The 26,728-nt window shown below is 42.8% G+C and overlaps 1 protein-coding gene across 1 annotated transcript in view; it reads right to left on the bottom strand.

Annotated features, from left to right (window-relative positions):
- Positions 1-26,728, bottom strand: part of LOC126278852 (uncharacterized) — a 399,775-nt gene that overhangs the window by 254,921 nt on the left and 118,126 nt on the right. The window contains exon 3 of the mRNA XM_049979128.1: positions 7,077-7,136. Within this exon, the coding sequence (XP_049835085.1) occupies positions 7,077-7,136 (60 nt within the window). The remainder of the gene's footprint in view (positions 1-7,076; positions 7,137-26,728) is intronic.

The raw sequence follows: 26,728 nt of genomic DNA, 5'->3' as shown, positions 1-26,728 counted from the left end.
GGGAACGTTCCAGAAGAAATCTGACAGTGATTTATTTCCGGCGTAGTTCTAATGGCATTTCATTTACTTCCACCAGAAATGTGTAAGTTGGAGCCGATTTGAATGCTTCAATAAGCACTTGATAGCTTTATGTTGGCACTTATCTAATTTCTCTACGCTGTTTTACGTTACTGAACAGATGCAACGGTAGTGGATGTGTTATTAGACAAAGATATGTGTATCACAGCGCGAATGATATTCATGGCACAAGTCAGTGTTACATTATGGGTGGTATAAAGAAAAAACGGCAATTATTATGTTAACAAAAGAGGATGACACTTTTCGACCAAATTAATTGGTCAGAGAGAGTCAGCAATAGAAACAATGCTCCAATGTGGCGATTATCACAAAGTTGTCAATTACCAAGCCAGGCAACAGATCCAGAGTGTGATAAGAAACAAAGACAGAGAGCACAACAATGACGCCGCAAGTATGCGACAGCCCTCTTGGATCAGAACGCCTTATGCATCTGGTTTCATAGGTTTTGTTTCGTTTTAATTTATTGGCTTCTGGACTCCTACATACTTACACACCCCTATAAGCAATATTAGAATGGAGGTGGCCTTCTTTCGACTTCCGCCCTCATTTACCAAGCCATTAATTGGAGGATCTACAATTTACCGAGGATTAAGGAGCATGGGGCAACTTGGCAGGTGTTGGGTTTGTAAATCACTGCCAGAGATCAAACAAGAAATAGATGACTGAGAAAAACTCTCGTGTAATCTGGGGATTGAACCATGTACGTTTAGATGCGCAAGTGACACTTACCTTCTGACCCACTAGTAAGATTTAGTTACATATTCTCTAATATTATAACAGAATAGCCGCATATTAAGTACTATTAGAAGCACTGTATGTTCAGAACGCGAATAAGTGTTCAAATGGCTCCGAGCACTATGCGAATTAACTTCTGAGTCATCAGTCGCTCAGTTCCAGACTGTAGCGCCTAGAGCCGCACGGCCACTCTGGCCGGCAATAAAAGTGTTTCTACCCTTTAAAGAAAGGGAATTTTACCGCAGACATAAATATACTCTCTATATTATTCGCTTGAATATGCTTCCCTGTTACAGTCGTTGCCGTTTATGCGGCAAACCACCTGTGGCTGGAGGCAGAAAACGCATCGGTTGTGGAAAACTTAATTTCCAACTTGGGATACAGACGGTGATCGCTGTCGGCAGGTAAAAGCAACGCGGCAGAAAGTGGATGGCATAATCGTGCGGCGTGACTGTCGGGCTGCTGAGGATGCGGAAGAGCGCGTCTCCAACAGCTGCAGCGCATTAACCCACTTTTGCCGCTTGTTGCGGCTACAGGGGACCGTCTCGATGCGGCGCTCCTATGGCTCACTTCGCTTAGTTCGGTCTTCACGCACATTTTAGCTCTGTATTCCACTCTTGTACTTACTTAATAACTTTGCTTCACTTTAATTTACTTTAAAATTGGCAAGGACCTTACCGATCACATACCTGTTCCACTTCAATTTCTTTCTGTCGACTCTCTGGGGTCAAGCAAACGGTCCGATTCCACTCGTCTGCTTTGACCCATGACTTCCTGAGGTTATGCAGCAAATGATGTAAGCGGCCTGTTATTAAATGTTATCTGCGATTGTCTTAGTAAGTAGTGTAGTCTATGATCTCCGTAAACTATGCTGTTTATTCCACATACGTCGTAATGTATGAAGGACCGGTTACGATGGGACATGAGAGCACAGCTTAAATTGTTGATAGACTCTAGTAACTCATCTTTTTTCTCACAGATATCTGACAGTTTCTTTGTTACGATTCCCGAGAGTAAGATTAGGCAGAAACTTGTTTTATAGGGCAACTTAAATTTTTTCGAGTGAAAAGATTAGTGATTATAATTGTAATGTTACAATTGTGTGGCTATATTTGTTATGTCGCACGTTTGTTGCGGGCGAGGTTAGACAGAACATAAGTACATCGCTTAATTTGTCGTGAGCGTAAAGATTACTGATGTTTTTTATAATCTTGGTTTTTGCTAATATTTCGCTATATTTTTCGCATGTGACATCTGGAGGCGTTGTTTACATGAAATCGATTGCTCTTATAGTGGTTGTGTTGCCGTTACCGGAGGCTCATTCTTGTGGAGAATGTTTCTTTTTATGATGTGATCTGTATAGTAACGATAGTAACACTGCGATTCGACTTGTGTGTGTGTGTGTGTGTGTGTGTGTGTGTGTGTGTGTGTGTGTGTGTGTGTGTGTGTGTGTGTTTTATATTTTCTTTCCGTTTATTTTGGAGGAATCTGCATGCGTTAATTTTCGATTATGTCGTTGTTTTGTGTGAGTGTCTGCTGTCGCAGTCTTCGTTTGAGATAAGTATGCCGTGCGAAAAATTCGTGTCAACTTTTTTGTTCGGTCTATTCTGGAGAAATTCGCGTGCGTCATTTTTTCAATTATCTTGTTTTGAGAAGGGGATGGGGAGGGGGGTAGGGGTGGTATATCTGGTCATGCTATGTAACTCTGCGCATCCTCAAGCGAAAAATTCGATTTCAATTTTGTGTTTCCAGTTTCTCTCGTTCAGTTTACTCTAGAGGAATTTGTGTTCGTGATTTTTCGATTTTTTTTTTTTGTCCCCACTCAAAACCCCCTTATACCCGCGGTTGTCATTTTATTAGCTGCTTGAAAATTTTCGCGTGTTTTTGAGCGTAATGGTCTACCTGGTGTTCGCCATCTTGAATTATGTAATAAGCTTAAATGTTATCTGTGTCTGACTTAGCGGCTCGTGTAAATTATGCTCTTTGCTCTGGTCAAAGGAGACGGGTGGAATTTTGCTCTGTGTTGGTTGTCTATTCTGAGTTGATGTTCATCCTGGCTGTGTCATCTCGGATGTTGTCCTCCCATCTAACTCTGGGTCTCTTTTTCTCATTCCAACTGTTGTCCTACAGAATGCAATTGTATGCAATCTATTACTTCTCCTTGACCAGCCCAACAAAACCTACTATTCTCTAGCACTTCGATAAAACCGCTTAGTTCTTGACTTTTTCTTACTCTCCGTTCCATGTTACTTTCATTGATTACAGATGAAAAAATTTTCGTATTTTTTTTAGAATACTTATAGTTTTTCTTCGTATTTCTTTCTATATATAAAAGTTTCACATGCATATAATACTACTGGTGAGGTATTGCTACAACTGTAATGTGTTCTGTTAATTACTGCTAGACAGACATGTATTTCTATATCCGTTATGGTCTCTTAATACTCCTACCGAGCGAGGTGGCGCAGTGGTTAGCACACTGGACTCGCATTCGGGAGGACGACGGTTTAATCCCGCGTCCGGACATCCTGATTTAGGTTTTCCATGATTTCCCTAAATCGCTCCAGGCAAAATGCCGGGATGGTTCCTTTGAAACGGCACGGTCGACTTCCTTTCCCGTCCTTCCCTAATCCGATGAGACCGATGACCTTGCTGGTCTCCTCCCCCAAACAACTCAACTCTTAATACTCCCTAAGAACATGAGGCGATCAACTGTTTTGAAAGGTGAAACCTACAATCGAAAGTGCATCACGTCGGATTTTCTTACTTGGGAACAGATATGATGTCTTCTCTTCATTAACACGTACTCCTATTTTTGGAATAGTTATCTATAAATCTGATTAATTCAGTTGGACCTACTGCTTAATGCTACCTCATTTGCATAGGGAGATTTAGTAACGTTTGCAACCTGCTATTGTATCCGTTGTGGTCATTTTCTATGGATATTCTGTAAGTCGAAGTTAATAATGAAGCTGAAATGACATACCCTTATCTCAGTTCGGCATGCGCCTTACACACATGTAATTAATCTGATTAATTTTGAGGGCATTACACATGCGCTCACGCTTTTTGAAATCTATGTGTATATCTACACTGAATTCTCACGTCTTCTCAGTAATTTATTTTAAAATGAATAAATTATACAACGTGAAACATTTCTAAAGAAACCGCACACTGGCAGTCCCCAAATTAGCTGTAGAACGTACGCATTTGACAAAAGAAATGAGGATACTCTATTTGCTGCCTATCCGTTACGCCGAGCTGACCCTACTCTTTTATTCTGTAAAGCACACAAGCTGGGATATTTTCAGAAGTCCCCTAATCTGCTCATTCCGATTACAGTCAATCAGGGTAACTTTTTACCAGTCGGGGTTCGTTGTACTACTTATCACTCTTGTTTGAAATGGCTGCTGCTCCTCCTACTTGCATTAATTTGTACTAATAGCAACAGTTTTATTAGCTCTGAGATTTCTAGTTAGTATTTCAGTTGACTTTCCAACTTCCTCCACGCTCTTAGGTTTCTGGTTATCCTTTTATAGCGTTGGCTGTGAAGAGAGCTTCTAGCGACAGGGATTTAAGTTGACCAATGCAAGGTCAATATACATACCACGATACTTCAAAGTAAATCTGCGCTAATGGATTCAACTGTTCGGTTTTACTTCTTATTAACAACTGACTTCCTTCTGAAACGATCTAAATTTCCCCACAACATAGGATTTGGGAAACATTATTTGTTTTTAGGACTGATCTTACGATATCCTGAATGGCAGTGTAACTTTGTACCAGCATTACAACTGAAATTTTGCTCTTTTTTATACTTTCGAGAGCAGCCAAGATACATGTGGAAATAATGTTATGTGCACGAAATGAGTCTCTTGACAGTTATCTGCCTTCTGTGGCAGCAGGTAAGTGCATTTGCAAGTACGCGAAACATATCAACTGGCGGTGAGTAACCATGCAGTAAGTATTTTAGTAATAGCTCATGCACACTGTCTCTTTCAACAATGCAAGAAACAACCACAATCCTTACGTTCTTTGATTACATAGTGCTCTTGCGCGGGTTGCCTTCAAGATAGCAGCTTTGCGTTTCCACTGAGTCACAGCCCCAGCAATTTACTGAAATAAGCGTTTCCTACCAAACGACTGTGCCATTATCAATCACATACCGTTTCTCACGGCAGAGACAAATCGTGTTAACAGACAACACTCAATGATAAGGCTACGCAGTTTCGCTTACACTCTTTGTGTTCAATGTACTGCTGTTTATGCCTCTGGCTGTTCCATGTAAAATCTCATTCGCGATTTGTAATATGTTTATGAGTATCTATATTTACGGATCAAGCATAGCATGTTCAAACACGTAAGACAAAAAATGTCGGAAAAGGCTATTTACACTCCTGGAAATTGAAATAAGAACACCGTGAATTCATTGTCCAAGGAAGGGGAAACTTTATTGATACATTCCTGGGGTCAGATACATCACATGATCACACTGACAGAACCACAGGCACATAGACACAGGTAACAGAGCATGCACAATGTCGACACTAGTACAGTGTATATCCACCTTTCGCAGCAATGCAGGCTGCTATGGAGACGATCGTAGAGATGCTGGATGTAGTCCTGTGGAACGGCTTGCCATGCCATTTCCACCTGGCGCCTCAGTTGGACCAGCGTTCGTGCTGGACGTGCAGACCGCGTGAGACGACGCTTCATCCAGTCCCAAACATGCTCAATGGGGGACAGATCCGGAGATCTTGCTGGCCAGGGTAGTTGACTTACACCTTCTAGAGCACGTTGGGTGGCACGGGATACATGCGGACGTGCATTGTCCTGTTGGAACAGCAAGTTCCCTTGCCGGTCTAGGAATGGTAGAACGATGGGTTCGATGACGGTTTGGATGTACCGTGCACTATTCAGTGTCCCCTCGACGATCACCAGAGGTGTACGGCCAGTGTAGGAGATCGCTCCCCACACCATGATGCCGGGTGTTGGCCCTGTGTGCCTCGGTCGCATGCAGTCCTGATTGTGGCGCTCACCTGCACGGCGCCAAACACGCATACGACCATCATTGGCACCAAGGCAGAAGCGACTCTCATCGCTGAAGACGACACGTCTCCATTCGTCCCTCCATTCACGCCTGTCGCGACACCACTCGGGGCGGGCTGCACGATGTTGGGGCGTGAGCGGAAGACGGCCTAACGGTGTGCGGGACCGTAGCCCAGCTTCATGGAGACGGTTGCGAATGGTCCTCGCCGATACCCCAGGAGCAACAGTGTCCCTAATTTGCTGGGAAGTGGCGGTGCGGTCCCCTACGGCACTGCGTAGGATCCTACGGTCTTGGCGTGCATCCATGCGTCGCTGCGGTCCGGTCCCAGGTCGACGGGCACGTGCACCTTCCGCCGACCACTGGCGACAACATCGATGTACTGTGGAGACCTCACGGCCCACGTGTTGAGCAATTCGGCGGTACGTCCACCCGGCCTCCCGCATGCCCACTATACGCCCTCGCTCAAAGTCCGTCAACTGCACATACGGTTCACGTCCACGCTGTCGCGGCATGCTACCAGTGTTAAAGACTGCGATGGAGCTCCGTATGCCACGGCAAACTGGCTGGCACTGACGGCGGCGGTGCACAAATGCTGCGCAGCTAGCGCCATTCGACGGCCAACACCGCGGTTCCTGGTGTGTCCGCTGTGCCGTGCGTGTGATCATTGCTTGTACAGCCCTCTCGCAGTGTCCGGAGCAAGTATGGTGGGTCTGACACACCGGTGTCAATGTGTTCTTTTTTCCATTTCCAGGAGTGTAGATTCGGTTAGGGTCTTTGTGATAATTCGAATGACCCTTGGTCTGCTATTTATGCATCACAAAGTTGGATGTAAAATTCGCGCGGACGGTTAGATTTTGTAATATGATGACGAGTAGCAACATTAAATGCGGGGAAAATTCATATAAAGTGCATAAATTTCCCAGGATTGATTTCCTCAAGTTTATGGTCTGTTTTCAGTAAACAGAACACTTTTATTGTAGCGCAACAGTTTGAATTCGACGGCACTATCTTTGAATACATCTTTTTCGATTTTTAATTTGCACGATGAGACTGACGTATCCTATGGGCAATACGTCAACATCTTTGTTGGCCCATACGAGTGCCTAAACAAGGTAACTGTCAACCTGATATATTCACAAGTACAAGTAATGAGTCATAAAGTGAAAAATGAAAACAAAAGTGACGAAAACGTCTGTGTACTGTGGGTACTCACCGCACCACGAAGACGTTAATGAGCTAGCACCACAGTCCTTCATTCTTCTGTGTAACTCACCTGCAAAATACAGACAGGGTGTTTAAAAGACCACTTCGAAAAACACTTGTATTTAAAATTTCAAATGTCCGTCTTCGCGCGAAGACAGATTATACAAAACTCACTTGTGAATATCATACACAAACAATAGCGATGTTGATAGCTTATTAAATAAAAGGAAACCACAAGGTGGCTTTTACGAACACAAAGAAACGAAGACAATATTTTTTACCGCAAAGAAGAAAATTTCTGCCTGATGTAATGGATCTCTTTAAATGTAGATCAATGCAGGGCAATGTCTGAAACCAAATAGAAAGAGTCCGACAGTGTACCATTACAAGAGTAGTGGAACACGTTACATCGTTTAAATATTTTGCGGTAATACTACGAGAGGGGGTATGAAACAGAACAATCACGTGAATTCAGTATCAGAGAAGGCGAATGAAAGATTTAGATTCTTGGAAGAACCTAGGAAAGCAAAGGAAACGGGACACAATAGTGCACCCACTTCTAGATTACTGCTTCAGCATGTCTTATCTTTCGCAAATAAGAAGTACAGTAGATGCTGAACGAATTCAGAGACGTACTGTAGGATCGCAATAGAAGCCCATACGAAAGTGGAACACTGGTGATCGGTTAACTTCACAGAGAATCTCTCAAAAGAATGTGACGTTGTTCTCGCGAAACCCTGTTGGGTAACTCTAGACAACCGGTTCTCAAGGAGGACTGTGAAACAGTCCTACTGCCTCCATCGTACATTTTGTGTTTCAAAAAGGTGAAAGAGATGACGGCGAGTGTAGAAGCATACATACACCCATTTTCCCCTCGCATATTGTGTTCTTCAGTCCGAAGACTGTTGTGACGCAGCTCTTCATTGTAGTCCATCTTCTGCAAGTTTCTTCATCTTTACGTTAGTACTGCAATCACATCCATTTGAACCGCTTCCCTCTGCAATTTTTACCCCACAGACTTCCCCTGATTACCGGTACTGACTATTCCTTAACGCCTCAGAATGTGTCCAACCAACCGATCCCTTCTTTTATTCAAGCTGTACCACAAGTTTCTTGTCTGCTCAGTTCGATTCGATACCACTTCAGTAGTTAATCGATGTATCCACCTAGTCTTCAGCATTCTTCTGTAGTTCCAAGTTCAATAACTTCTATTCTCTTACTGTTCAAAAATGTTCAAATGTGTGTGAAGTCTTGTGGGACTGAACTGCTAAGGTCATCAATCCCTCAGCTTACACACTACTTAACCTAAATTATCCTAAGGACAGACACAAACATCCATGCCCGAGGGAGGACTCGAACCTCCGCCGGGACCAGCCGCACTGTCCATGACTGCAGCGCCTGAGACCGCTCGGCTAATCCCGCGCGGCTGAACTGCGATATTTATGATAAGAAATTAAGAGTCTAGTCGAACAGCCGGGACAATAGAAACCGTTTGTGAGGAACTGTGTCTATAACCTTCTATAAATCTAGAAATATGAAATCAGTTTGAACCATTACTTCTTGCGAATAAGGAGCCAGATGTGTTACACAAGAACGATATTTTCTTAATCCGTGCTGATAGTGTGTCATGGACCGTTATCTTTCAAGTATTTTTTTACCGTTAGAACATAGTATACAACCCAAAATACGGCTGCAAATCGGTATAAATGAACTGTGTCTGTAATTTGGCTGATTACTTCATTTTGCTTTATTATGTATTGACATGAGCTGCGCACCATTCGAGTCCACGTGTACAGACATTGCATATCTGCACGCCTCACCGTGAGCAAATTGTACACTATTGTACATAACTTAAGGACGAAAGTAGCTTTCGCAACATGTGTCACTGCCAACTACCATAGCTTGATGGAAACTTCTACCATTCATAGAAAAAAACTGCTACGGTATAGTCCAGAAGGTAACTGAAAGAAAGTCGCAATGCAACCAACGGAAATGACACTTTTTCTCAAAGAAGTCACGATGATCCATGGTTGCCCCTTGGACATTGAAAACGGCAGGGCATGGCTCTTGATAGGGCGTGTGAGCACCACGAGCGGCAGTGTATGCTCTGCAACGTGCTCCCGTCTTCGCCACCTGATTAGTAAGTAGATTTTGTGGTAGGGCGTTTCATCCCTCCACAACTGACAACTGTAGGGTGGTCGTTGCTGCAAATGGTTCAAATGGCTCTGATCACTATGGGACTCACCTTCTGAGGTCATCAGTCCCCTAGAACTTAGAACTACTTAAACCTAACTAACCTAAGGACATCACACACATCCATGCCCGAAGCAGGATTCGAACCTGCGATCGTAGCGGTCGCGCGGCCCAGACTGTAGCTCCTAGAACCGCTCGGCCACTTCGCTGGCCGTTGCTGCATGTCGAGGCGTTTCTCCAAAGCATCCAACTCGTGTTCGATGGAATTTAAGACGGGGAAACGGGCAGGTCAGCCAGTCCATTCACCGAGTAAGCTCTCCGAATGCGGGTCGGCCCTCTGTGGCCGAGCGGTTCTAGGCGCTTCAGTCTGGTTCGTATCCTGCCTCAGGCATGGATGTGTGTTATGTCCTTAGACTGAAGTAGTTCTAAGTTCTAGGGGACTGATGACCTCAGATGTTAAGTCCCATGATGCTCGGAGCCATTGGAACCATTTTTGAGTTCCGAATGCGCCCCTGGAAAGACGCACGTGAGGGAGGAGTACAGTGTCACAATAACTTTTACCGGTGAGAGTACAGTGGTCAAAGATCCGGAGATTAGTATCCTATGCAACCCACACAATGACACCTGGGCTACGATCATTTTCGACAATGCTGGACATACCGTCATATGACGAGAATGTGGGAACATGTAATGCACCTAGGAACATTATCGAACATGAGTATTTCGGTGGTCGAGGTGGGGGAATCATAATGTTGCATGCGGCTAGTGACCTCAACGTTACTGGACACCGCGCTCCTTCCCCGTATTCCTGGGGTGTTCTCGGCTTCGACTTCATTTTTAGAGATGACAGTGCGCGACAGCAACGAACAGCGCAGGTGGAGGACCTTATGGAACGAGAGGATGTTCGACGTTTAGAATGCATTAGGGAGATGCGCCAAGAACCATCCAGCAGTTGTTAATCGTACTGGTGGAGAAATGAAATGCCCTACCACAAGAAATCCTGGTGGCAGTGTGGGAGCACGTTGCAGAGCATGCATTGCCGTCTGTTGTGATTATACACTGCATTAAGACCAATATTCCGCCTTTTATGATGACCAGAGTACCACAATAAATTGCGGTGACTTCAGTGTAATTAGTGTCTTTGAGCAGAAGTGTGATTTTTGTTCGTCTCGCTGCGTTTTCAGTTACCTTCTGTACTATACCGTAGCAGTTCTTTCTTCTGTGGTTAAAGTTTCACCTGGCTGTGTTACTTGGCAGTGACATAGCATGTGAAAGCTACTCCCGTTGTTGATTTTTGCGTGGTAATGTATGTTCCACAAGGCATTGAATAGCGCATAGCCACCACTTTGTATCATTTGCAGATTTGATAACATTTTCTGTAATACACTGTTTGAAATTCTAGTTAGCTACTAGGGATATCAGAAAGGGAGCAAAATGTTATTTGGATGTTGTCAGAAACCAGATTTAGTCGAAAGACAGGAAAGGAGAGGATAGTTGAGAAGGACTAGACAGAGCTGTAGCCTGATTCCGATGTAATTATATCTGATTTTTAGTAAGCGGTAAAGGAAATTGAGTGTATCGATCGTCTGGGTCGTACGGCTCGGATACGTCGTAGTAGGCTTAGATGCTCCGAGGTGGACGGAGGACCTCTGACAGTGCAAGCATATTAGTAACATACAAATATACACATTATTGCCCTGCGATACATAAGTTGTACAGTAGTTCGTTGGATGTACTCGCAGAAAAACACAGCTAAGCAGTGGCCTGTCAAAGCGTTACTGAATACATGTCAACGACACTATGCCCGTCTTGAGCGCCACACTGTCAACCACTGTAGTAAGCACTTGCGAAGGCTTAGGCGACTTCACTTGTAGACTAAGTCTGGTAGACAGATCTCATAGTTCGTTTTGAACTATAGCTACGAATTGCAACCCTGGAACACCGTACTATACTCTGTTCATCATAAGAATAAACCTGATGTAAACAAACACAAACGCGATGATTGGTCAGAAGCCATAGTACACGAACACTGATGTTGCGCTCTTGGTGGTAGTTCCTACTTATATATTAGTTATATTATTACTAAGTTACTGTAAATGAAACTTTAAGATATTCAAATGTATTAGCAGCCATCAACGTTTTTCTTAATCGCGCTTTAGTTATTATTTCAAAAATCGTATATAGTCACAGCCTCTGCACTGCTGTTCTCTGCATGTCGCGTTGTTAATATGCATTATGAAAATGGCCGAGGCTGCTTTCTGTTCCGTAGTGAAACACGCATGTGGAACGCGGTTAATAAGTGCTGCGAAGTGGGTTGTTCTTGATGTTTGTCATAAATTTACGGATACAATCGACTTTGAAGTTTTCCAAACGACTCTATTAGATACAGTTGATACTTAAATGCGCGTTTGTGTATAGCAGAGCCGGTAGCGTGGTACCTTGATAATGCAATTCAGTATATGGGTCGCTGGTTCAATTCTCATGGAACTGAATTTTTTTCTCGTTCAGTATGAATTACCTACATCTCATAATTGTAAATTCATCATAATTTTTTATGAATAACGCATGTCTTCTTGTTATTAATTACATATTCCAAGCGAAATTCCTGTTTTCATTTCAAACATAAATTATCAGGTATCGATATTTTATGAAAGACTGTTAATAAAGGTTGCCTGAATTAAGAAAACATAACAAATTAATTTTTAAGGCAAAAATGGAAAACTAAATACTCGGACTGTGCCCATTGTTTTACACTACAAATTTAGAAACGTGCCGTAGAAACACGAAAAAAATCATTTTCACAGCATCGAGCACACCATACAAATGCTCCATTTTTACATTTGCCACGGTGTCATTGCAATATGAACCCAACAGAATTCATTTGGAGCCAAGTTAAGGGATATGACCCGACCTCTTTTTCGTTCAGTTTGAATACCTAAATCATTAAAATACGGAATTCATCAACAATATGGTAATTAACTCATTCTTAATGGGCCGGTGTGGCCGAGCGGTTCTAGGCGCTTCAGTCTGGAATCGCGAGACCGCTACGGTCTCAGGTTCAACTCCTGCCTCAGGCATAGATGTGTGTGATGTCCTTAGGTTAGTTAGGTTTAAGTAGTTCTAAGTTCTTAGGGACTGATGACCTCAGATGTCGAGTCCCATAGTGCTCAGAGCCATTTGAACCATTCTGAACTCATTCTTAACCACCATTTTTCAAGAAAAATGCACATCTTATTCTATATAATTACCTGTCGCATACAAAATTCTGGTTTCCAGTAGAAATACACTTTCTTAGTTATCGATATTGTGTAGGAGGCTGTTGAAAACTATTGAAATTAAACAGTACAAAATTAAGTTTTTTGGAGAAAAATGAAAAATCAAATACTGTTTGTTTGAATATGCCTATTGCTTTGCAGGTCAGATGTCTTACACGAAATTTTGGAAATTTGTGGTACGTTCCTATGGAACCAAACTGCTGAGGTCATCGGTCCCTAGGCTTAGACACTACTTGATCTAACTTAAACCAACTTACGCCAAGGACAAAACACACACATACACACTAGGGACGACTCGAACCTCCGACGGGGCGAGCCGCGCGAACTGTGGCAAGACGCCCTAGACCCCGCGGCTGTCACACGAGCCAGAGTGATACGCGTCGTAGAAACACGGAAAATTTTCACGGCGTCGAGCACACTGTACAAATGCTGCATTTTTTCACCTTAAAACTGCAATCTGAACCCAACAGAATTGCTCTGGAGGCAAGTCAAGGAATTTGTCGCGAGAAATAACAAGGCATTCAAGTTGACAAACGTCATGGAACTAATGCACGAAGCTTCGTCACACAGCAGTACGTCACAAAAGAGGAGGAGGAAACGTGTTATTAATGTCTTGGGATTCTGTTGCATAGCAATATTGAAATGTATTCGTCGGCGTCCGATATGGAAAGAGTTCAGAGATTACCAAACGAAAGACTGTAATACTTCAGTATTTAATTACATGATGAAATCCCAGCAGTGCGCTTTTACACGGCACACACCTCATGCTGAAAAATTATCCTTGTTAAAATCAGTAATTTTCATCATTCTTGCCTTTAATTACAATACTTCGTTAGGTAAGATCGAGAGCGTGTTATGTTTTCCACCTGGTTACCTAAGAAGCGTATCGTCTCAGTTTTACTATATATTATTTCTTTCCGTTTAAAAATTAAATGTTGTTTTCTATTTAACCCTTTTCACGTCTTTAATGCAATCGTTCACATCACTGCATGTTATTTGGGTCACTTGCCTGGCCAGTGCCGCGCAAGTTATATGCGCCAGTAAAGCTGTTTCTTTGTATTATCACCGAGTCGATGTACGCATAACGCACAGCATAAAACGTTTCCTCATTATCATACTGGACTGTACTCCAGACAGCTCGGCTTTCGCTCAGCATGAAACGAAATCCAATGAGGTTCCAGCAAAAGTGGAAGAATACATAGTGTAATGTTTACATAATTTTTATTCTTATGATGAACGGAATATAGAAGTGTTGTACGCCAACGATGAACATGAACCGTCCGTTGCTGCCTGTAACCGCCGCTTATCAGAAGACGGAAGTGCATTTCATTGGCGGCGAAATTCAAGGTGCCGCCAGTCTCTGTGCGCCAGCTTCGATTGCGTCCGTTGGCGAGTTCACAACAGAAACCAAGGATAAATTAGGAGAGGTATAAACGTTAAGGGAGTAGAAACAAGAAAAGAACTTTAGGGCTTGCCGATGACATTGTAATAATGTCAGAAGTGGCAAACTACTTGGAAAGATGGTGTACGAGTGAACATAAAGAAAAATGAAACAACGGTAATGGAGTTCATCAGGCGATGTTGAGAGAGTTAGATTAGTAAATGAGACACTAAAAGTAGAGATAAGATTTATTATTTGGGTAGCAAAATAAGTAACAGTGACCAAAGTAGGGAGGATATGAAGTGCAATGCAATAGCATGAAAAGTGTATCTGAAAAAGAGAAATTTGTTAATATTGAATACTAATTGAAGTATGAAGCACCCTTTTCTGATGTCGTTAGTGTGATGTTTAACCTTGTACGGAAGTGAAAATGGACGATAAGCAGCTCAGACAGTAAAAGAATAGCCGCGCGGGATTAGCCGAGCGGTCGGGGCGCTGCAGTCATTGGCTGTGCGGCTGGTCCCGGCGTAGGTTCGAGGCCTTCCTCGGGCACGGGTGTGTGTGTTTGTCCTTGGGATAATTTGGGTTAAGTAGTGTGTAAGTTTAGGGACAGAAGACCTTAGCAGTTCAGTCCCATACGATTTCACACACATTTGAACATTTTTGAACAGTAGGAGAATACAAGCTATTGAACTTGAAGCTACAACAGAATGCTGAAGATTAGTTGGATAAATTGATTAACTATTGAAGTGGTATCGAATCGAACTGAGCAGAAAAGAAACTTGTGGTACAGCTTGAATAAAAGAAGGGATCGGTTGGTTGGACACATTCTGAGGCGTTAAATAAGTGATTTAGGAGAATCTGGGTAGGGTTCTTAAGATTGTTTGCAGATGATACTGTCGTGTTGTGAAGCCATCAGAAGGTCAAAGCGAATTACAGAGTGATTTAGACAAGATATCTATCGATGCGAAAAATGCCAACTGATACACAACTATAAAAAGTTGAGAGGTCCTCTAGATAAGTACTAAAAATATTCCATTAAATTTTAGCTATACGATATATGACACAAATCTAAAGGCTGTTGGTTGAACTCAATAGCTACGAAATACAATGTGTGTGTGTGCGCACGCGCGGTGTCGGCAGAAATTAATCCACGGGATAGGGGGAAGGAGTCTGATATTGCAAATTTTATACAAATGAGTGGTGAGTTTATACATATGTCACGCCGCAAGAATTAAATTTTGTAGATGACCGACAAAACTTGTTACACCCGGGAGTTGATGGTTCCCACTTAACTCTCAGAAGTGTGTGGGCCAGCGTGACTTTACGGGATTTCTACTTTTCCTAGTTCTTTTATTTACTCTGCCACTTTTATCCTTGCCCGTATGATTAACAATTTTAACACGGGTGACGAAGTTCTTGCTGTCCTGGGACAAGATGAACACATTATCACCACCACCATCATCATAACACTAAGCTTTCCCGTCCTCTTCTGTAGCACTGCACCGCGGTATCGGATCTTTATCAGATAGGCTTGACGATGGGCACCAAGTAGGGTTGGCAATCATTATAAAAAGGCAATTGTGGTTGCAATGAGATCTTTTTGCAAAACTTGTCACGAATGTTCTCCTGCGGTTGCCAAAACAGTTTATTGACTCCCATCTACATAGGAGGAAAAAAAAGTTCAAAAGTGTGTGAAATTTTATGGGACTTAACTGCTAAGGTCATCAGTCCCTGAGCTTACACACTACTTAACCTAAATTATCCTAAGGACAAACACACACACACATGCCTGAGGGAGGACTCGAACCTCCGCCGGGACCAGCCGCAGAATCTATGACTGTAGAGCCATAGGCCACTCGGCTAATCCCGCGCGGCTACATAGGAGAAATGGCCACTGTGATGAACTAAGCGAAATCTGAGCTCGCACGAAAATATTTTAATTAATTTTTACCACGTGCTATTCGGTAGTGGAACGATAGAAAAATGCTCTAAAAGTAGCTCTAAGCGACATCTGCCAAAGACTTAAAAAAGTGGATTGTGAGGTTATGATGAAGTTGTAGATGTTGAAGATACGAGGAGACTGAGGACGACATCAAAGCAGTCGAAGGCTAGACGACTGCGAACAAAAATAGTAGCTCGCGATGTAGTACACAGTAGCTGAGCGATTGGAGGGAGCGGCGAGGCCGCGGTGGTGGGTGGAGGGGCTGCAGGTGCAGGCGAGGCGCGGGTATTCTGGGCGCCGGCTGCGGCAGAGCAACGGCCGCCTCGGCGCTGCGCCTCGCCGTGGCCTTCAGGCCGCCCGCAGCCAACCATTCACTTGGCACGTCCCGCCGGCCGCGTGCACGCATCCGGGTCGCACAAAGAGGCGCCCCCCGACCCATTCCACAGCCGCTAGCCCCGGGCCTGCACAGCAGCTGCCACTCCTACACTATTATCACCTCTACTGCACCGTGCACTCTTTGTTCTGGTAAAAAAAATACCTTGTGCAGTTCAGTATGTGACAACCGACACGCAAGCCGAAAACTCATGAAGATTTAATTACCGCCTCGATACGCCGAAATTACGTAAACTAGTTTTTTTCCATTTGTTTGCTGTATACGTCTGTATTTACAATACATACTGATACCATCCCATAATAACGTGGCACGTGGCTGGCTTCTTTTTTTTTCTTTAACAAATAAAAAATATAAATAAAAATATCACGCAAAATGTTCTGTGTCATTCTAGGCAGGCGCGGATGCAAGGGAGAGGCCGGCCGGCGTGACCGTGCGGTTCTAGCCGCTTCAGTCTGGAACCGTGTGAACGCTACGGTCATTGTTCGAATCCTGCCTCAGGCATGGATGTGTGTGATGTCCTTAGCTTAGTTAGGTTTAATTAATTCTAAGTTCTAGGGGACTGATGACCTCAGATGTTAAGTCCCATAGTGCTCAGAGCCAATTGAACTTTTTTTTTTTTTTTTTTTTTTTTTTGCACGGGAGACTGTGATCAAAGTTGAACTCACCCCCAAATAAAAAGGAAAAAAAGGCACAAGAATTACAAGTTATTTTTGTTAGCATTAAAATTTCAGGCATTTGTGGCAAGTTAAATGTGAGTGTGGCGGTAAGTTACACTTGGGAATGGGAGGGGGGAGAGCACAGAAGGGGCTAAAAGTAAAAACCCCCGTCCCAAACACTAAATGCAGCTTACGCGCCTGCCTCTAGTGGCGAGCTCCGGTACTGTGGAGCGGAAATTTCAATGTGTACTAGAACTGAAGAAAAGTAACTGCAAAAAATCATAAAGACAATTACGTAACTTTTTTGTGGGTGGTTTTTTTTTATGACACGTGTTTCTCTTTGTAGACTGCTATGGCATGCCAACACCATATCAAAAAATTTCGCGAGCCAATGATCTCATAACTGACACTGGATTCGGCCGAGTTGCTAGTTGTTGTTTTGGTCTTCAGTCCTGAAACTGGTTTGATGCAGCTCTCCATGCTACTCTATCCTGTGAAAGTTTTTTCATCTCCCAGTACCTACTGCAACCTACATCCTTCTGAATCTGCTTAGTGTATTCATCTCTTGGTCTCCCTCTACGATTTTTACCCTCCACACTGCCCTCCAATACTAGATTGGTGATGAATTGATGCCTCAGAACATGTCCTACCAACCGATCCCTTCTTCTAGTCAAGTTGTGCCACAAACTTCTCTTCTCCCCAATCCTATCCAGTACCTCCTCATTAGTTATGTGATCTACCCATCTATTCTTCAGCATTCTTCTGCAGCACCACATTTCGAAAGCTTCTATTCTCTTCTAATCTAAATTATTATTTGTTGTCCATGTATCACTTCCATACATGGCTACACTCCATACAAATACTTTCAGAAACGACTTCCTGACACTTAAATCTATACTCGATGTTAACAAATTTCTCTTCTTCAGAAACGCTTTCCTTGCCATTGCCAGTCTACATTTTATATCCACTCTACTTCGACCATCATCAGTTATTTTGCTCCCCAAATAGCAAAACTCCTTTACTATTTTAAGTGTCTCATGTCCTAATCTAATTCCCTCAGCATCACCTGATTTACTTCGACTACATTCCATTATCCTCACCATTGTTAAATAATTATTTAACATAACGAAGAACTTTGCGGCTGGTATTTAGTTCTTTTCCAATATCCAGGTTGAGAGGCAGAGCTCGATGTATTAAACTATTAAGTAACGTTTCATCCCAGCGGATTTACAAAGAGTTTTAAGGCCGGCATAAAAATACATGAATTCCCGCGATCTGTTAAAAGACGTACGCCACGTATTGTCGATAGCTGCTTTACACAAAATTTTGTGCAGTTGCAGCCAAATATTTAATGGAGCTAGGAATAAGTATTAAACCTAGTTTATTCGGACACCAGATCAACTGTAGCTTTTAACACACTGGTAATTCGCCCGCGACGAAAGTGGAGAGCATAAAATGAATATTTTATGAGACTACTGTGTTAGCCCCCCCCCCATGAACCATGGACCTTGCCGTTGGTGGGGAGGCTTGCGTGCCTCAGCGATACAGATGGCCGTACCGTAGGTGCAACCACAACGGAGGGGTATCTGTTGAGAGGCCAGACAAACGTGTGGTTCCTGAAGAGGGGCAGCAGCCTTTTCAGTAGTTGCAGGGGCAACAGTCTGGATGATTGACTGATCTGGCCTTGCAATATTAACCAAAACGGCCTTGCTGTGCTGGTACTGCGAACGGCTGAAAGCAAGGGGAAACTACAGCCGTAATTTTTCCCGAGGACATGCAGCTTTACTGTATGATTAAATGATGATGGCATCCTCTTGGGTAAAATATTCCGGAGGTAAAATAGTCCCCCATTCGGATCTCCGGGCGGGGACTACTCAGGAGGATGTCGTTATCAGGAGAAAGAAAACTGGCGTTCTACGGATCGGAGCGTGGAATGTCAGATCCCTTAATCGGGCAGGTAGGTTAGAAAATTTAAAAAGGGAAATGGATAGGTTAAAGTTAGATATAGTGGGAATTAGTGAAGTTCGGTGGCAGGAGGAACAAGACTTCTGGTCAGGTGACTACAGGTTTATAAACACAAAATCAAATAGGGGTAATGCAGGACTAGGTTTAATAATGAATAGGAAAATAGGAATGCGGGTAAGCTACTACAAACAGCATAGTGAACGCATTATTGTGGCCAAGATAGATACGAAGCCCACACCTACTACAGTAGTACAAGTTTATATGCCAACTAGCTCTGCAGATGACGAAGAAATTGAAGAAATGTACGATGAAATAAAAGAAATTATTCAGATAGTGAAGGGAGACGAAAATTTAATAGTAATGGGTGACTGGAATTCGAGTGTAGGAAAAGGGAGAGAAGGAAACATAGTAGGTGAATATGGATTGGGGCTAAGAAATGAAAGAGGAAGCCGCCTAGTAGAATTTTCTACAGGGCACAACTTAGTCATAGCTAACACTTGGTTTAAGAATCATGAAAGAAGGTTGTATACGTGGAAGAACCCTGGAGATACTAAAAGGTATCAGATAGATTATATAATGGTAAGACAGAGATTTAGGAACCAGGTTTTAAGTTGTAAGACATTTCCAGGGGCAGATGTGGACTCTGACCACAATCTATTGGTTATGACCTGTAGATTAAAACTGAAGAAACTGCAAAAATGTGGGAAATTAAGGAGATGGGACCTGGATAAACTGAAAGAACCAGAGGTTGTACAGAGTTTCAGGGAGAGCATAAGGGAACAATTGACAGGAATAGGGGAAAGAAATACAGTAGAAGAAGAATGGGTAGCTCTGAGGGATGAAGTAGTCAAGGCAGCAGAGGATAAAGTAGGTAAAAAGACGAGGGCTGCTAGAAATCCTTGGGTAACAGAAGAAATATTGAATTTAATTGATGAAAGGAGAAAATATAAAAATGCAGTAAATGAAGCAGGCAAAAAGGAATACAAACGTCTCAAAAATGAGATCGACAGGAAATGCAAAATGGCTAAACAGGGATGGCTAGAGGATAAATGTAAGGATGTAGAGGCTTATCTCACTAGGGGTAAGATAGATACTGCCTACAGGAAAATTAAAGAGACCTTTGGAGAAAAGAGAACCACGTGTATGAATATCAAGAGCTCAGATGGCAACCCAGTTCTAAGCAAAGAAGGGAAGGCAGAAAGGTGGAAGGAGTATATAGAAGGTTTATACAAGGGTGATGTACTTGAGGACAATATTATGGAAATGGAAGAGGATGTAGATGAAGACGAAATGGGTGATACGATATTGCGTGAAGAGTTTGACAGAGCACTGAAAGACCTGAGTCGGAACAAGGCCCCCGGAGTAGACAACATTCCATTACAACTACTGACGGCCTTGGGAGAGCCAGTCATGACAAAACTCTACCAGCTGGTGAGCAAGATGTATGAGACAGGCCAAATACCCTCAGACTTCAAGAAGAATATAATAATTCCAATCCCAAAGAAAGCAGGTGCTGACAGATGTGAAAATTACCGAACTATCAGTTTAATAAGTCACAGCTGCAAAATACTAACGCGAATTCTTTACAGACGAATGGAAAAACTGATAGATGCGGACCTCGGGGAGGATCAGTTTGGATTCCGTCGAAATGTTGGAACACGTGAGGCAATACTGACCTTACGACTTATCTTAGAAGAAAGATTAAGAAAAGGCAAACCTACGTTTCTAGCATTTGTAGACTTAGAGAAAGCTTTTGACAATGTTGACTGGAATACTCTTTTTCAAATTCTAAAGGTGGCAGGGGTAAAATACAGGGAGCGAAAGGCTATTTACAATTTGTACAGAAACCAGATGGCAGTCATAAGAGTCGAGGGGCATGAAAGGGAAGCAGTGGTTGGGAAAGGAGTGAGACAGGGTTGTAGCCTCTCCCCGATGTTATTCAATCTGTATATTGAGCAAGCAGTAAAGGAAACAAAAGAAAAATTTGGAGTAGGTATTAAAATTCATGGAGACGAAGTAAAAACTTTGAGGTTCGCCGATGACATTGTAATTCTGTCAGAGACGGCAAAGGACTTGGAAGAGCAGTTGAACGGAATGGACAGTGTCTTGAAAGGAGGATATAAGATGAACATCAACAAAAGCAAAACGAGGATAATGGAATGTAGTCCAATTAAATCGGGTGATGCTGAGGGAATTAGATTAGGAAATGAGACACTTAAAGTAGTAAAGGAGTTTTGCTATTTAGGAAGTAAAATAACTGATGATGGTCGAAGTAGAGAGGATATAAAATGTAGACTGGCAATGGCAAGGAAAGCGTTTCTGAAGAAGAGAAATTTGTTAACATCGAATATAGATTTAAGTGTCAGGAAGTCATTTCTGAAAATATTTGTTTGGAGTGTAGCCATGTATGGAAGTGAAACATGGACGATAACTAGTTTGGACAAGAAGAGAATAGAAGCTTTCGAAATGTGGTGCTACAGAAGAATACTGAAGATAAGGTGGATAGATCACGTAACTAATGAGGAGGTATTAAATAGGATTGGGGAGAAGAGAAGTTTGTGGCACAACTTGACTAGAAGAAGGGATCGGTTGGTAGGACATGTTTTGAGGCATCAAGGGATCACAAATTTAGCGTTGGAGGGCAGTGTGGAGGGTAAAAATCGTAGAGGAAGACCGAGAGATGAGTACACTAAGCAGATTCAGAAGGATGTAGGTTGCAGTAGGTACTGGGAGATGAAGAAGCTTGCACAGGATAGAGTAGCATGGAGAGCTGCATCAAACCAGTCTCAGGACTGAAGACCACAACAACAACAACAACAACTGTGTTAGCAAGACAATCTGCATGTGTGAAGAGGCAACAGAAATTTATAAACGCCCTACAGGTTCAACAGACAGAAGGACTGCAATAGTCTGGAATCGCGCGACCGCTACGGTCGTAGGTTCGAATCCTGCCTCGGGCATGGGTGCGTGTGATGTCCTTAGGTTAGTTAGGTTTAAGTAGTTCTACGTTCTAGGGGCCTGATGACCTCAGAAGTTAAGTCCCATAGTGCTCAGAGCCATTTCACATTTTTTGACAACGATTGCAACAAAACAAAATATTGATGCCGACTTACACAGACGAATTTTTTCATCGACAACAGATAATCGTGGATGAATGTCGCATTCTGCAACAAATCAGCTTGGCGGTTTTATTGAAGGGCTCCTAGAAAGAGCTTTTATTGCCTGTTTTTGTTTCCTACAATCCCACTTTCACTTTTCTAAGTAATCACCGTTCATTTACAAACACTAACGGATCGCTACTTTCTTCAACCCACCTGCAAGTTCTCGGCCTGGGTGGTCCTAAGAGTTTCTCGTTATCTTCAAACTGTTGCCCACCAAACCATAATACTGGTGCAAAAGACACGAGGAAAGTCATCAGTCACAGCACCAGTCGTTCACTTGGCAGCTTTTGATTGAACTTGTAGCGCGATTCCATCTGTCTGGATATTTCAGCAGCAGTAGACTCTTTTGCACACAAACATCGAATTGAAGTACGCACTTCATGACTGAAAGGGGGGGGGGGGGGGAATCTTCGAAACCAATGTTGTTTGCTTGAAGGTTTTAAAAATGACTTAAGGCGGCTTTTGTGATGGTAGAAACTTTATGTTACCACTAGCTTAGCGCCCGCTGCTTCGCTCGCTTTGCTTTTTACTTAATCAAATTTTTATGTTGTACACAAATTGCAAAGCCTTCTAAGCTTTTCATGCTAATTAAGCCCGTATAAGCATGGTCTTTTCCGAATATACTTCTGACCACAAAGCGATTCTGGAAGCTAGCGTCCAAAATTTTTGGTAATCATGCCTTTTGCGTTCTTGTGGAGATATTTCCATAGCAACTTTCATCCCCTAACCAATATTTCTTTATATCTGAGATGTGAAATACAAATTTTCATAAATTTAGCTTAATTTTTTTTAATGTAACGAAATATTTTCAAAACATATTTTCATCTTCTATTGCACTCCCTGGGGTGTTGAATTTCCAGAAACATTGAAAAACGTATTTTTATTTCTAACAGAGAACTTAAACACAAATTTCATAGACATATCCTTAAAAATCCTTCAGTAGTTCTTTGGTAATTATTTATTTTCACAAAAATTTTCACTATTTTATCCCCTTACTGCCGAAACACGTATTCTTTATTTCCTGACTGAGAAATCAAATACCAGTTTTTGTAGTTCTAGCTTAAAAATTCCCCTAATAAAGACATACTTTCAAAATGTCTTTCATCCCCTATTTCAACCCCTCAAGATTATCTGTGACCGCAGTGAAGTCCACTGGACTCCTACCATACTAGGCAGTGAAGTAAATATGACCCTTGATGTGGGTCACAGTGTCATCGGTTTTAGATAAGCAAAAAGCCCAGGAAGGTTTTCTTATTCACTCGGAAACTATCTGCAAGTAGTCTTCATGAGGTGAATTACGTGGGCAGTGCCCTTTCTCAGAATTACAGCTTGTTTATCAAACTCGGAATGGTTCCAACGATATCCATCCCACACTATACAAACAGGGAGATTCACCAGTAAGTAAGAAAACTGGTAGTGGAAGCCTTCGTTTTAATATTTTCAGCATAAAGTCATGAACTTTCATAGTTCGTGGAATACGCGAGCAGCGTGGCCCTCTATCAATCCCACATTTATCTCCGATTCTTTATCGCCTGCAATGTTTACCTAAGTTCTGAGTGCGATACTATGAAACATATCTGCAACAACGCTTCCTGGGTAAACTTTAAGATTAATGGTGTACAGCTGTCGGGACAGCCGAAAGTATACCACTAATCAATCACGCGGAGAAAACATGAGAGCACAAACTTTAAAATATACAACTCGCCGTTTTTGCGTATCTTTATACATGTAATATGACAACTGCAAATGTCTATTTTTCTTTTCTAAAAATACGCTATTGGCCACTCGGCCATTCAGTCGGAACAGGATGCCGGTATATCTGTGATCTATAGATGCGTCCAGCACACATTGTGCATACTTATCTCGACGGATCCCCTTGTGTTTATACTCATCACTTCTTGTATTTACTCATTACAACTGAGTTTCCTCAGTTTATTAATATATTCCATACAGTAACAACACACTAAAAATTGACAGTCATTCTCTAGGCAGACCAATAAACGACCACTGTTTTACGAGGTTGCAAAACCCACAAAACATTCTATCTGACGCATTCGAAGCTAATCTCCCGCAAATTCAGCTTTTGGGTCTAGTACCAATACGTGCCTTGTTATAGATACAGTTGTGGTCCTCGATCATTCATCCACAATTTTACGCCAAATTCAATACCATTGTTACCATCTGTAATTTGTCAGTCCGCTACATGTCTCTGCCGTAGGGATCGTTGAAGGCAAAGTTAGCTTAATTAAAACGTTCAGAGGCACTTATTAAAATAAACAGTCTTTCTTGCAGTGTTAGAAACACGACTGGAATGCTAAGTACCCTCATGGTTTGCAGAGTATGTGTGAATATACATTGATGCGAAAGCGAATGTAAATCTATCGAAGCTAGTCCGGTACATTTCTTCAGCAGACGCTCACAAACTGCACGAAAATGTTAAACGTGCGGGCAGTTGACTGGTAATGCCTCAAAGAGGAAAAACTTATTACTACGCACAATGGGCAAGCCGCCTTGCTTTGGTACTTCCCCTGCACACGTGGGCACGCATCAATAAACCGCAGCGTGTGGTCTGCTTGTGCCATGAGCCTCTCTGCTCCCAAGCGAACTGCAATTGTTTTGCGGTGTGGTACCGGGTGGTTGCCATGGCGACACATCCAACATCGGCTCGACCCCATCCACCCTTTGCGTTTCTCTTCCACCCTCCACGCGTTCTGTAACGTTCGTGCGTACGGACGTGTGTGTGTGTGTGTGTGTGTGTGTGTGTGAAGGGGCGGTGAAATGGGAGGAGGGGAGGAGAGGATTGCGACAGTGAGCGCGCGGCAGTCCTTCACCGGGCGGCGCGTGTGGGAGAGGACCACCAATCGATAGGGTAGCCGCCATGCTGGCAGCGAGAACACAGAGAGATGCCACATATCGATAGGAGCGGATTGTAATCGCTCCATACAGTAAACTCCTCTGCAATCGTCAAGACTGGGTGAGGGACGGTCGGGAAAGAAGGAACCACAACGCTGGACAGATTTAAGCGATAAAAGTACTACGGCTTTAGCTTACGTAAAAGTATGTACCATGCAGTCGTACTTGCGCGTTACAAATTACTGGCAACGGGTTTCAGAAGGCAAAGCATGTGTTACTAATTGTATGCTTTCCCGCGTTCAGTCGAGTTGTTGCTTGTATTTCCACGCGCAGTCCTTTTTTAGGTGCTGTGTTGTAATGCCTGTGTGGCCGTGCCGTTCTAGGCGCTTCAGTCTGGAACCGCGTGACCACTACGATCGCAGGTTCGAATCCTGCCTCGGGCATGGATGTATGTGATGTCCTTAGGTTTAAGTAGTTCTAAGTTCTGGGGGACTGATGACCACAGATGTTAAGTCCCATAGTGCTCAGAGCCATCTGTAATGCGTACACGCTGATTGGACTCCAACTATTAATCAACCTGACATATCACATCCATTACCAAGTGTTAAAACAGCCATGGAACTATCACTTTGTCACAGAGATTTTGCAGAGAATGCATCTATCTATGTGTCCTACAACGTACTACGATCTGACGACATGCTGTTGCTGCGTGCCATCATGCCAAATATTACCTAGTTAGTATGTGATATGAAATTTACTCCAAGAAATAGATAACTTTGGGTATCCGTGCTGAACAACTGAAATAAAGAGACTAGGAGGCACATTTGACCATCCCGAAGCCAATAATTTGCAGCCGTATTACGAAAATGATAATCATGAGTTTTTGCTCAATGTCGTGGCATATTTTTAGTACAAAATAAAATAACACATACTCTCATTTATTTATTCTAGAATGGTGAGATGTGTACGAATGTAGGAATGTATGCACTGGTTTGACGATTCCCATGAGCACTGAAAACAATGTCACACAATAAGGCATTTCTAAGAATTTTCATGATTTGTCCTTGCTGCTACGACCTCCAAATAAGACGTCTCTTTAGGTTTTAGCTCATACTCGCTAATGGCATATTTTATCTTAAATTCTTCTCCAAGACACGAATATCGATATATACTACAAAATCACGTTCGTTAAAATAAAAACGTTTTTTTTCTAGTAATAACCACTACATCTACATGTATACTCCCCGCAGGTCACTTTATGATGTGTGGCAGAGGGTACTTTGTTCACCAACACTTTTTTCCCTGTTCCAGTCGCGAATGGTTGCTGTAACAACAATTGGTCATACTCCGTGTGAGACCTAAAATCTCTCGGGAACAGGATATTGTGTTATCCTCATTATCATTTCGTCATCATTGACACGAACGTTGTCCAATCTGGCGCCAACTGAAAAACTTGCAATTCGGCGGCCGAACTTCTCCGGGGGCGGATCCAAAACCGAAGAGCAACATTCAAAAACTGGTCGAAGGAGAGTTTTGTAAGCTACTTCCGGAGAATTATTCCAATGAATCAGTCTGGCATCTTCCTTACCTGCGATTACTTTTACGATGTCCTGCAATCGTGTAGCCACATAATAATGAGCATTTCCGCCTATTTAGCAATATGTTACATTTGTTTATGTCGAGGGATCCTGATAACGCAGCCACACCGCGCGGTCTATGCGCCTTGCCACGGTTCGTGCGAGGTTCTTCTCGTCGGAGGTTCGATTCCTCCCTCGCGCATGTGTGTGTGTGTGTGTGTGTGTGTGTGTGTGTGTGTGTATGTGTGTGTGTGTGTGTTGT

This window comes from Schistocerca gregaria, chromosome 6, assembly GCF_023897955.1.
Source record: "Schistocerca gregaria isolate iqSchGreg1 chromosome 6, iqSchGreg1.2, whole genome shotgun sequence".
Taxonomy (NCBI): domain Eukaryota; kingdom Metazoa; phylum Arthropoda; class Insecta; order Orthoptera; family Acrididae; genus Schistocerca; species Schistocerca gregaria.
This window is presented reverse-complemented; position numbering and strand designations above follow the sequence as displayed.